This window comes from Misgurnus anguillicaudatus, chromosome 9, assembly GCF_027580225.2.
Source record: "Misgurnus anguillicaudatus chromosome 9, ASM2758022v2, whole genome shotgun sequence".
Lineage (NCBI taxonomy): Eukaryota > Metazoa > Chordata > Actinopteri > Cypriniformes > Cobitidae > Misgurnus > Misgurnus anguillicaudatus.
The window spans coordinates 1,450,609-1,463,751 of NC_073345.2; the positions used below are offsets into that span (position 1 = coordinate 1,450,609).

The 13,143-nt window shown below is 37.7% G+C and overlaps 1 protein-coding gene across 2 annotated transcripts in view; it reads left to right on the forward strand.

Moving 5' to 3' along the window:
• larp1 (La ribonucleoprotein 1, translational regulator) overlaps positions 1-12,161 on the forward strand; it is a 63,712-nt gene extending 51,551 nt beyond the window's left edge. For both annotated transcript variants that reach the window (XM_073871014.1, XM_055179670.2), the window contains exons 12-19: positions 2,712-2,835; positions 3,179-3,384; positions 3,561-3,667; positions 3,913-4,070; positions 4,168-4,312; positions 6,048-6,157; positions 6,732-6,859; positions 10,335-12,161. In XM_073871014.1, the coding sequence (XP_073727115.1) occupies positions 2,712-2,835; positions 3,179-3,384; positions 3,561-3,667; positions 3,913-4,070; positions 4,168-4,312; positions 6,048-6,157; positions 6,732-6,859; positions 10,335-10,535 (1,179 nt within the window). In that variant the 3' untranslated portion in view covers positions 10,536-12,161. The remainder of the gene's footprint in view (positions 1-2,711; positions 2,836-3,178; positions 3,385-3,560; positions 3,668-3,912; positions 4,071-4,167; positions 4,313-6,047; positions 6,158-6,731; positions 6,860-10,334) is intronic.
• The last annotated feature ends 982 nt before the right edge of the window (positions 12,162-13,143 follow it).

Genomic DNA, 13,143 nt, shown 5'->3' on the forward strand with positions numbered 1-13,143 from the left:
TGAGTGGTGCCTGGGGGCTGCTGTGTGACAGTGTGTACAGCTAGCAAGCCAAAGAGCCCAGAAGTGGGTTTTTGTGGGCTGTCGAGCCGTGGAGCCCAGCCTTTGGGGAGAGTGGGGTGGATCGCCGACTGCGTTTCTCCCTGGTGGACGCAGTTCTACTAATAGAAGTACTATGAAAAGTTGCCTGTGTCCATTTTTGTGTCTTTAAACGCTCGTTTTTTGGGGTTTAATATTTACAGATTAAACTTAAAAACAGAATAATACCTAAAAGCTTCTGTGTGACAAGGTGTACATCTAACACGCCAAAAAAATAAATAAATATTTTTTTATAAGCTGTCGCCTTCAAAAAACGAGCGTTTAGACACAGAAATGGAAACAGGCAACTTTTCATAGTACTCCTATTAGTAAAACTGCGTCCACTAGGGAGAAACGTAGTCGGCGATCCACTTTATTCTCCTTAAAGACCGGGTTTTACGGCTCGACAGCTTATAAAAACGTACCTCTGTGTTCTTTGGCCTGCCAGCTGCACATACCGTCCCAAAGCAGCTCCTAGGCATCACTCAGCCCCTTGTTATAAGCCAGAAATGACAAGGAGGCGGCCCCCCGCAATACAAAGTCAATGGAGACTGTTGGATTGCTTTCCCCCCCGGTGGGCGTGGTTTTCAGGTTGTGACGCTCTGCGCTCTGTCTCTATACCGTGGAATGTAAATAAGGGGGTGTGGCTAACTCTGCACAGACTGTTAGACTGAGAGTGATGGAGAAACATGTTCATTTGTTATGAGTAGATTATTTTTTGACGCTATTTGTGTAATTTCCTAATAAGCACTAGTGAATACACCGTGGGTCTTTCTCTCACTTGCTCGCGCTGTCTCTTTGTGCCCATGCACAAATAATATGGACCATATAGGTCTGCGCAAGCGGCTGCATCGCCAAATTAAGAAAGCTCACACAATGTTAATAGTTGTAAAGTTTCTGAACTTTAAGCAAGCTAAGACAAAACTTGCATTTGTATCAGTGACGCGTGCTCACTGTGCATGTCGGGGTCAGAAAAGTAATTACAGCAGATTGAGTTGCGTATTATTCGGTATCGTAAAAAATACCTAATGTCGTGGGCTGTGAAAATCGCACCAGGTCTTCCGTTAAGTTTTCGCGATCCATGCAGAATCTCAAAAACAAAAAAATACAACATCTGCGTCTGCAAGCAATTAACGTGCAGACTGGGACAATGCAAATATCAAAGAAGCTTGTGTTTGTAGTGCTCACTTCATTTGAGGTAAGTCATCATTTTTCAGCCCTGTGAGATTAAATTATAAAGCCTGGATGGTATGAACAGTTTGACCCCATGCTGCGCGCGCACCCGATAGTCATTCAATGTTTACAAACCTTGAAGGGGTCTATAAGAGGTGTCTTGCTCAAGGACATCTCAACACTTGGTCAGGTGGAGCTGGTGATTGAACCATCAACATTCCGATTTGTAGACAACCTACATGAACCACTTAACGCAAAATCCAATGAATGCATACTATAGCTTCAATGGTCTATCAAATTAATAACTCAATAAGACATAATTTGTTGTTATCTTCTTTGCATTTTTACTTTAACACTAGCTTTAACTCTCCCATATTTTAAAACTGAATTATTTTAACGCGTTTATGATTAATGAATTAATAGCATGAGTTAGCACGTTAATGCTGCCAGCCCTGATATTTATATTTGATTTTTGTGTAATGTAAAGCTACACCTGGTTATTATTTCTTTTGAGAGGCTCTTATAATTTTTACTAATACTTCAAACAAATCAGAATAATAGACGTATTTATTTATTCAGTCCAAATGTAAAATTAAATTTTTTCAAAAGTTCATTAACAGTATAGGTGCCTTTTGAAACCTGTATTCATTTTTAAGTAAAAAACCAGCTAGATTATTATTATTATAATTTATCCAAGAATTGTAGAAAAAACCACACAAACTGAAAATACAAAAGAATTTAGCAATTGTTTAAAAATGTGTTCATGTGATTTAATACATTAATGTTGTAAAATAAATGAATCCATAATAACTGTAATAACCGTACAACCGTGATTATTTATCAGACTATAACTGTACCATCAAAATCTGTAATCGTTGCATCCCTAATTACATTCAGAAATGATAATGATTTGTCTATTTAACTTTTGGTGAAAATCATACTGGAATATTCAAGTTTAGTTGGCACTGCCAATGAGCAAGAGAAAGCAAAACCTGAGCTTTTCTGACAGTTTCTAGGTTCATGTCCATTTCTGTGTGCTGCTTTTTCTTCGCACAGCCAGTGTTTTTAGCCTAGCCTAGTGCTGCTGGATATGACAGGACAGAATGGTCTTGTAGCACAGGGGTTATTGTTGCTTTTGTATTGTTATTTGTGTGGCGTTCACGTGCCGCATCCAGTAAGTCCAGCAGTGTTAGTGCCATGTCATTAAATAAACCCTGACTACGTTAGGCTCACCCTGTTCGATCGACAGACTGGTTTGGGCATCATGGTTCTTTTTGGCACAGAGGTACGGTATCCAATATATAGCTAAGATGTTTATTACATTTACTTTGTCTCGTTGAGTATTTGTTGCCTGGATTTTTGTCACTTCTGAAAGTTGTTGGTTAATATTTTTTCTTGCTATGATAAGGTGCAATACTTGACATGCTTTCAACTTGTTTATTGTAACTGGTTTGTCAAAACAGCAAGAAGTGGAGAACTTTAAGAAAGTGCATTTGATCAGCCGAGAGCAGTTTGACTGCTTAACCCCTGAACCGCCTGTTGACCCCAACCAGGAAGTTCCTCCAGGACCACCAAGGCCTCAGCAGAGTGAGATTTCTCTTTTTTTTAAACTGTTAATTTTGTGAGGATTAGTCGTTTAAAAACAAAAACATCCTCCGTTATACAGCATTAAGCTTATGGTGATTTATACAATGGTCCTAAAAGTATGTTTCATTTATGCAAGATGTAATTTCTTATTAACCTGTGAAAAACCATGTTTTTTTTAAGTGAGATATAATGTGTGCACCTTTCTTCATCAAAACCCAATATTTTTTTTTCTAAATGTAACTTCTAATCTAGCTTATATACTCATCTTCATGATCGTTGGTGGCTCCCAAGAAAACTAAATAATACGCATCTTCAAATTTAATAAATGCATTTTCTCATATAGTCCCCACGGATGCCCTGGCCAACAAACTGTTTGGTGCTCCAGAACCATCTACAATTGCCCGCTCTCTTCCAACTACAGTGCCTGACTCTCCTAACTACCGCAGTGCCCGCACACCTCGAACGCCTCGTACCCCACGGCTAAAGGACCCCACACAGACACCCCGTTTCTACCCTGTGGTTAAAGAAGGGCGACCACTAGATGCCAAAGTATGTGTGAATGATTTTGCTGCTCAGACATTTGAATAAAAAAAAACACTTTTCTGCTGTATTTAATGTTTATTTAGGAAAATTTCGATTACGTGATATTTCATTAAACGGGGTGTAAACTGGGCTGTGATTTGGACCTTTCGAGTTTAAATTATAATTTTTTTGTCCTTTCTCAGACACCCCGCAAACGAAAGACACGACACAGCTCCAATCCACCTATGGAGTGCCATGTTGGCTGGGTAATGGACTCCAGAGAGCATCGCTCGCGAACGGCCTCTGTCAGGTGTGAAGAATTAAAGTGTATATAAAAACATCATCATTAGTCCATCCAGTTTCAATTCTGGTTTGAGTCACTCTGCATCCATTGTTTAATGTTCTCATCACAATCATAGGATGGCTTATTCTGGTATCAGCCAATAACAGTAATCAAATGCAAAGTAGTATAAATTTCATATCTATCACTTCCTATTACAAGTTGACTCTTTAATTTGACTCGAAGGGGATTTTTGCCATTTGTTTTTCTGTCAGTTCAAATGCTAGTCCATCTGAAGGCACTCCAGCAGTGGGTGCTTATGGCTGCACTCCCCAGTCTCTGCCCAAATTTCAGCACCCCTCACACGAGTTACTCAAGGAGAACGGATTCACGCAACACGTTTACCATAAGTACCGGAGACGCTGCCTCAATGGTGAGTACCAGAAAACTTTGATTCTGTCTGATGTCTTGGCGCAACAAGTTATCAGTAACAATCGAACCATCCTGATAATGACGTCTATTTTCTGCAGAACGAAAACGGCTGGGTATTGGCCAGTCTCAGGAAATGAACACGCTGTTTCGCTTCTGGTCGTTCTTCTTGAGAGATCACTTCAACAGAAAGATGTATGAAGAATTCAGACAGCTTGTGGTGGAGGATGGAAAGGAGGGATACAGGTACGAGTTTTGTTCAGTATGTGCTTTATTTGAGAAACTCGTCATGGTTGGTCCTGTTTGACACTGGCGTAATAGGGCTTTGTTGAAAAAATCTATTTTCATGTTAATTTCTAAAGATCGATCCGTAACTCAGAGGATCGATTTAATAATTAATAACTTAAACTTGCATGCGCGTGACATTAAAACAATGAACATAGCAGTCAGTAACGTTAAGGAAGCGGTTGTTTTGAAAACTCTAGAAACGCTCAAAGCTGCGATCTATATGTAAAACAATCCACTCATAACAAATGAACGAGTTATTTGTGTAATTTTTATAATAAGCGCCATGCAGTGAATCTACCGCGGGTCTCCAGCGAAACTCTTTCTCTCTATCTCTCCCTCTCCCTCTGTGCTCATGCAGCCGGTCTCTGACAGGCAGAGGTTTCTTGAGGCGCGTGCAACGGGTCGCCAAATAAAGAGTTCTTCTTACACATAATGCTAATAGTTGTAAAGTTTTCTGAACTTTAAGCAAGCTAAGACAAAATGCGCGTTTATATCAGTGACACGTGCGCTGCTGGAGCGATGTAGTTTGACACCTAATTTGCTTATAGTACAAACATCTTTGATTAGAAAGACGAGAAAGAGACGCAAATGTTAATGTCTAATAGAAAGTAAAGAGCGTCAAGACCTTAAAACAGACATTACATCATAGCACCCGTCATAATATCTATATCTAAAGCTCCGTCTCTCATATACAGGTATTTATCCTGTCTGTAGGTTTTTGCATATATTTATACCTGTTCATTTTACATACTGCCTATTTTTAATGTAATGTATTCATAAATACAACTATAGCTTCAATAGTCTATAAAATTAATAACTCAATTAAAAACAAGATTCTGTCTATCAAGACTTAATCTGTTGTTATCCTCTGGGCATTTTCACTTTAACATTATTTACTTTAAATTGTCCATATTTTAAAACTGGCAAATAACTGCACATTTTTATAATCCAAAAACAATATAAACTGAAAAACATGTATACCATGAAATATGCCGTTACCGTGAAATAAAATGACTCATGGAATAGTTTTTGGTCATTCCGCCCACCCCATCTGGCACCATTTCGAGCTTTTTTTAAAAACACTTATCTAAATCTCGAAGATCGGATAGAATCGGATCGAATTGAACAATGATAATCGATTCAAGATCTTGAGAATCGGAATCAAATTGATTCTTGAAATTTGAATCGAAACCCAGCCCTATGGCGTAATGAAGATTTTGTTTAGGCTGTTGTAACGTGATTTAGGTTGGGTGACAGATGAATGAGTTAATGCATATAACATTGACCATATTATTAATTACATTAATAATAAAAGATAAGTATCATATGTGACCCTGGACCATAAAACCAGTCATAAGTAGCACAGGTATATTTGTAGCAATAGCCCAAAATACTCTGTATGGGTCAAAATAAAAATGTATGTCAAAAATCTTTAAAGATATAGTAGATAAAGATAAATTAAAGAGATTTTGTTTATTTCCTATCGTGTGTTTACAAATCAAAAATGAATTTCTCACAAGTAATCTGTGCTGCTAAGGACTTGCTAAGAATTTTGTTTCTCCATATTTAGATTTAGCTTTCAGATGATGTATCTCAATTTCAACATTTTCTCCTTAGTTTTAAAAACAATTGTTGTAATTTATTTAACCGTGATCCATAATAATACTACTAATTGAACTTTTGTGATTTTCAGGTATGGTCTGGAGTGCCTCTTCCGATTTTATAGCTATGGGCTTGAAAGGAAGTTCAGACCAGACATATTCAAAGACTTTCAAGAAGAGACCCTTAAAGACTATGAAGCAGGTCTGTCTTTTAAAACAGAAACTTACATAAACTCGTATTTGGTACACATTTAACAGATATGTAATGCACTCTGGGAAAACCCATCACAAAGTGAAATTTTACCAATTGTAGATTTTTATACCATACGAAAGCTGGGTTTAAGGGAAGTTTAGTAACAGAATTTTGAGGAAAACTGTTTTAAAGAAAGACAATGAAAATAAAGCACAATAAACAAGCAGCTTGTCACAGTATGAGCACAACAATATCATGACTAGCCTACTTTTGTCAGCCTCCTCCCCTTCAGTAACTTCTCCATCATCTGATTCTTCTTCTTTGGATGTGAAATAGTCCATAATAACATTGGTTAGGTCACTGACATCACCAAGATTGATCAGATTGATGTGATCGTGTTTATCGTTGAAGTAAGCATTTGTACTTCTTTTTGGGAAGGATTTTTCTGAATGTTTCAGCACGTGAAATCTGAGTTTTCCAAGATGGCATATGGTGGACCACCCCTGGGTCTTTCTGAAACCTGGATTATCTATTTTAGGTGTGAAAAGCCCTTAACTTATTTTACTTGACTCTATCCTGACAGGCCAGCTGTATGGACTTGAAAAATTTTGGGCGTTTCTTAAATACTCAAAGATAAAGAACATGGAAATTGACCCCAAGCTTCAGGAGCATTTACGCAAGTTTAAACGCTTGGAGGACTTCAGAGTGGATGTAAGTAGACAGAAAAGTTCCTGCCATTTGTTTACATACTGTAAGAAATGTTTTGTAACATTAGACTTAAAAGGGATTTTAAAGGAATGTGTCTATCACTAGTGTTGGGCGATATGCCCCATTTTAAGATCGTCCTATCGTCAGCCTGTGAGATCGCTTGTACACGATAGTATCAGGGTCGGGGCAGTAGTTTGCTCATGATGAATAAGTCAAAAATGAACAAATAAATAAATAAGTCACTTGATGGTGGACAAAAAAGAAGCAAAACTGATGCCATTAATCCGAGCGCGTCATTAAAGCCCAGGCGCTCTAAAATCTTCTGCGTGTCAGGAAGCGAGAACAACACACTTGCTGGTTTTAACCCTAACAACCTCTCTAGTGCAAGGAAATGTCTGACAATCGTCGATTGTATCGTCACAACCCTATCTATCACCAAACCCTTTTGTTTTTTAACCCCTCCGGTTAGTCCAGTTGTCCCTTTTCAACATCTGCTGGTGAATGACAGAAACCTCTCTCTAATATGAGTGACAGAGAGATCATTGTCACTAGGGATGTCAATTTATGCAATTTCCCATATCAATGACTTGTGGCTTATATAGACAATGACATAAAAGTTTGCGTAAAACACCAGGTTCCTCAGGCAAATTAAAAGGTTTTATTTTGTCTAAATAACATGCTAGTGAAATTGTAAAATGAGTCATTGTAATTGGTATTTTAATAAAATCATCAATTTAATCTCGTAATGAAATATAATGACTAATAGACACAGTATAACTCCGCCTCATATGGGCACTCTGCACAGTCCGATGAAAGTCTGTGCATTCATGACAAAATAAAAGTTTCATTATCATCAAGTGTTTTTTTTAGTTGTTCACCTCGCTTTACGAGCTGTTGATACACCGCTTGTTGTAATTGTTTGCAAGAAGCACACGAAGGGCGCTTTTCCCATTGTCACCTCAGCTTAGACCTGCAGCGTACTTTCAGCAAAGATGGTAATATTATAAAGATTTCAACCTTCCATTAGAAAAGTGTAAGAACAGTCACTTGCAGTTTACATTTTTAGTTTTTTGACAGAATTTAAGATTACATTTTAATCTGTTCATTAAAAACAGCAGCTGGTCTCATTCCCCGTGTATAGCAGCGTTGCCATTGTAATCATGCAGGCTTCCCTGAAGAGGGTCTTTGCTTTCAGTATCCTAACTGTATTTGCATTTTATTTATCGGACCGTATCAGATCAACGAATGACATTTCGTTGCGTTACAGCAGCCAGTCTCGTCTCGCATGATGTGAAAAAGCCCAGGTGTGTGTTTGGCATCGAGCTTCACCGGCTGTATGTGCTTTGCGCAGGTGCCGCACACACGTGCTTGCTTTTTCTACAATTGTTAAGTTTTATCGATTTTATTCTTATTGAAAATTAACCGAATATCGATTAATCGTTTATAGGGGTGTCACGATTCTCCAAATCCTCGATTCGATTAAATTTTTCCGGTTCTGCTGTCACGATTCAATTCGATTCTCGATTTTTAAATGGATTTTTTTTAAGACCAAAAGTTATATGCCATTATTATTATTATTATTATTTTTATTATAGTTTCACATTAACAGGCAAATTGCATGCTTTTCCTCGCATGGGGGTTTGTGGGCTTTACTTTACGCGAGAGAGCTTGTAGAGAGAGAATTCCTTCTTGAACGCAGATAGACTTAATGCGCGCGTCTTGGACTCCTATTATCTGAAATAAAACCGGTGCGTCATAAGCAGCTGCGCTTCTCTCTGTCTCACGTGCACGCCCTCTCGCATCTGTCCAAAGTCTAAACATAAACTAAATTAATAATCCTTACGTATTTGTTCAGTTTTAAGTGTTTCATGCAAGCTGAGGCAAACTATACCTTTTGTTTAAAATATAACCCGTTGCGCTGCATCTTGGCAAGTCTCTCGTGAACGTGCAGAGAGCTGCGCTCTGTCCGAAGGCAGATCACAGTAATCCTGTTTATGATATGCATTTCAAGGAGTTGTAGCAATACATCCCTCGTGTTTAAAATATAAATCGCGTTCCGCTGGATGGATGTTTTTAAAGGCACTTCTGAGAGTTTATTTCCCCCAGCTTGGCAAGCCGACCGGACGTGACATGGGGGCGTGGCAGCATCGACGATTAATTCGATTTCGATTAATCATTAACATCCCCAATTGTCACTTAAATTAAAGTTAATCAAATATCCAAATATCGATCTTACCTGAAGTGTCGTAGTTGTACGCATGTTGTCGTGATAATTAATTTGCACAATGGTAGTACTGTGGGCATTTCCAAATAATTAGAATAATTCTATATAACCTACTAGCAAAATTGTTTGTATTTCTATGAAAATATAGTAGCTTACAATTATTTGTAGTCAAGATTCAGAATGTTTCAAATACAACCCTTGCATATAAGCTGTCTAAAACAGATTTTTTTGTGGTATGCACATGTAGTCATGTATTATAGAGTTTGAGTGATATTTTTAAATTTAGTTATATTCTTAATATTATATTGTTAATATTTTCATATTCATAACAGACTTCGTTTTAATCTGTAATTGAGGAGTTCCAATGCAAAAGCCACTAAACAAGGGCATGTGTGACCACCGTGGATCATATTTAAACTTGTGTCCCTTGTGAGTATTTGGACCTGAATACAATTCGAATGTGGCAATCACATGAATCACAGCGCACCCAAACCAACCACAGGCAGACATACTTGGAGGGTTTTGCATCTGAACACTACTATATGCATATTTAGCTGTATACAAACCATTATATAATTGAATATAAATCCTTCATTGTTTGTAGATTTATTTAAATGTTAATTTAGCTTTTTAAATAATTGACTTTTTATTACTAAAGAAAGTAAAACATAATTAAAATCAACAGTTTATTCACAAACAGTCCAATCTTGCGATAAAACCGTCCAATAGCATTTCTGGAATAAACTCCTCGCAATTGTTGTGATGTGTGACAAATCTGTATTAGGGCTGTGCAAAAAATCGCATGCGACTCCCATGCGTGCCTCATCAGCAAAGCCGGTTCGGTGATTAGTATTAAATCGCCATCAGCTGCTTTCAGATGGAGCGGCATTTACTATTCAGAGCTGTAGTTCACAGAGAAGTTAAGCAAAATCGGGTTCATAATCGAGAAAAATCGACTCTGATAATCGATTCAATTTTGCCTGGCTTCTCGGTGAACTACGGGTCTGTGTAGTGGTGCCGCTCCGTCTGGAAGCGGCTGATGGCGATTTACTTCTAATCGGAGAACCGGCTTAACTGATGAAAATTTTTTTTGCACAGCCCTAATCTGTGTTGTCAGATGTCTAGTTCAGTCGTGTTTGACCACTTTAGTTTTTCCTTTTTTTAATGAAGTTGATTATTGAACATAAAATATAATCCTTTGTTTAATCTGATTTGCCAAACATTGCTTAATAATATTTGATTGTGCTTTTTTAGCCCCCAATGGAGGAAGGTGGCCGAAAGAGACACGCTTCCAGTGGCGATGGACGCCGCCGTCATCCTTCCCAGCAATCCAGTCGATCCCAAACACAGGCTGCTTTATGTCCAACGCAGCCTATCGGAGCTGCTTCCATCAGAGATGATGCCAAAAACCCCAGTCACAGAGCAGCTGCACAGGACGCAAAGCCTCCAAAATAATCGCCAGGCCCAGGTTATCGGCTGCTTGTCCTTGAGCTTATTTGCAGTTAAAACTTGACTGCGTAAGCATGCAACAATGAATTGCCCAATGAATGGCTGATGATTGTCCAATCAAGGCTCTTCCACTCATCATCTCATGAAAACATTTTCTGAATCAGAGAAAGTCATCTGAGGGCATGAGAAATTCTACCATTCTTTTATTAAAGACTTCTTGGGATAGTTTTATTCCTGTTGTGTCAAACTGGGGTATAATAAGGCCTTTGTTTCATATTTATGGCAACTACACTGTAGTGGTCCTTTATATATTCAGTAGAATTACCATTTTATTTGTCAAAACGATGCGTGATTACACCCTGACCTTCATTTTTATTTTTTATTTGCTTTCCCCTGGATCATAAAGATTGTGTTATATTGAAGTGGTTTCTCTTGACAAGAATAGGTACTACATGAAAATAACAGATGATAAAAACAAAGTGAAGTTCTGAAGTTGTATGTATGAGCAAGATGATTTTTGGGGTCGTCGCTACATTTTGTGCAGATACACCCTTAGAGGACATCGCTATGACACCAACATCCGACCGTACGCTGACTCGCCTAATCGCCTTGATCGGACAAAGTTGATTTTACATTTCACCGTCTGTTACAGAAGATGTTCAGCTTCCAGCAACCTCGTGGGCAAAGCTTTTCTTCACTCAATATAATGATTTTGTGAGGTCACATCAGCATGTGCTTGTGCTGATGTAAGTTGGAGAGGCTGTTTTGGAGGTTCCTGTGAACTTTCGGAAAAATTGAAATAAAGCATTGCTCTTCATGAACGGAGGAAAGCTGCTTTTAGTCGGTGGCTTGTCCGGTTTTCATCAGTGTCAGTCAAAGAGTTTTGTGTCTACAGCCAACTTTATATCATTTTCACCTGCAGGTTAAGTGTTTAATCCTAGTGTAAATATGAATACATGAAATTAAGAGACATTGGCACCGCTTTGTTGTATGTGTCATTTATTGTTTATAGTGCAGATGATATATGCCTTACATGTTCACCTTTTGATGCCCACCAATGAAAACTTTTAGTCTTTTAATGCATTTGATTTTGGTTGTATTCTAGCTTGGTTATTGTTATGAATATGTTTTAGTATCTTTTCTTAAATTTCTTTACAGCGCTGTGGACATCCAAAATGGTATAATGGGCTGAATAAAGTAAAACTGCCCTTGGGGTATCGACTGGAACTAAGAAAGTCAAACTTTGTTAATCATACATGACAAAAGTGATGCTTTTGTGTAGCCAACAGGATTTGGATCATAAGCAATATTCCCATCACTGATCTAATTTATGAAATTTCACATTAAATTTAGTTTGCATATAAACCTGTACCGTTTTGTTAGCTAAAATGTCTTCATTTATTACTTTTGCTTTCAAACGTGCTCTCACTCTCTCTTTTAATACCTCGTCGTTGTTGTTGTTGTTATTATTAAGCTGCAAGAAACTTGGCAATTGCCTTAATGTGTTTTCCTTTTTTTGTGCTTCATTCAAAGTAGCTGTGCTTAAATCCTAAAGAGAAAAATTTTGTCATCAGTGATATAAAAAATCTTCTATCCAACTAAAAATAGATAAATAAATACTCCATTATGCAAGCTTGAGCGTCCTCTAAGAGGATGAGCTGTTTGGCGTCATGTGTAATTGTGCACTGATGAGTGTCTTGGTGCATCATGTAGTTTATCTTAAGAGTTTTCTGGTTAGGATAACTGGGAGATGGATAAAAAAAATCCATAAAGAGATATTAGCTGTACATGGTTTATTAAAAAAATGAATGACCAATCCATGGCATATTGGCGGGGAATGTAAAATACTTGAAATATTGTATTATAACTACTCATAATATCTGAATTATAGACTAATGTGATTTGCTCTTAGTGTGAATTGTAATTTGTAGTTAATGGTTTTTTTCCTAATAAACAAAAACAAAACAAAAACCTAGTCAAAAAATTAACTCTGCTTTTGATCTTTGTGAAACCGGTCGAGATACTTCTAGTTCATTTATTAGCTGTTTACTCGTGGCATTAAAGTACAAATGTTTTGGTGCTATTGTTAATTCAGGCTTTTGTTGTGGAGCCCCATTTTACCCTAATAACACCCCTGATAACAAATTCATTCAATATGTACTAGCTATAACTGCTCGTTACTAGTGAGAAGGCAAGGCATGATTTCATCCTACAAAATTTTGTTACAAACATACTGCACCAAGTCACCTTAAAAATAATTTGGATTACAATCAAAGATGCACTAGTGCGTTGGTTCTCAAACTGGGGGCTCCGAGATTGTGCCGACATTTTATAAAATACATGAATTTATCATAATTTAGCACTACATTGTTTCATTTAATACGTTTATGTTTTGGAATGTTTTGTCATTATTTTTTGGGTGGGTTGCCGTGAAGGATATAAGTGGGGGCCACCGTACAAAAGGGGGTCTGCACGCCAAAAATGTTTGAGAACCGCTGCACTAGAGAACTGTGGTGTTGTTCTTCATTATTGATCAGTTCATTCAGACTTGGCTGTTTTCAACTGTGAATGAATCGCATGGCATGTGTGAACGAATCTGATGAGCTTCCCCCTA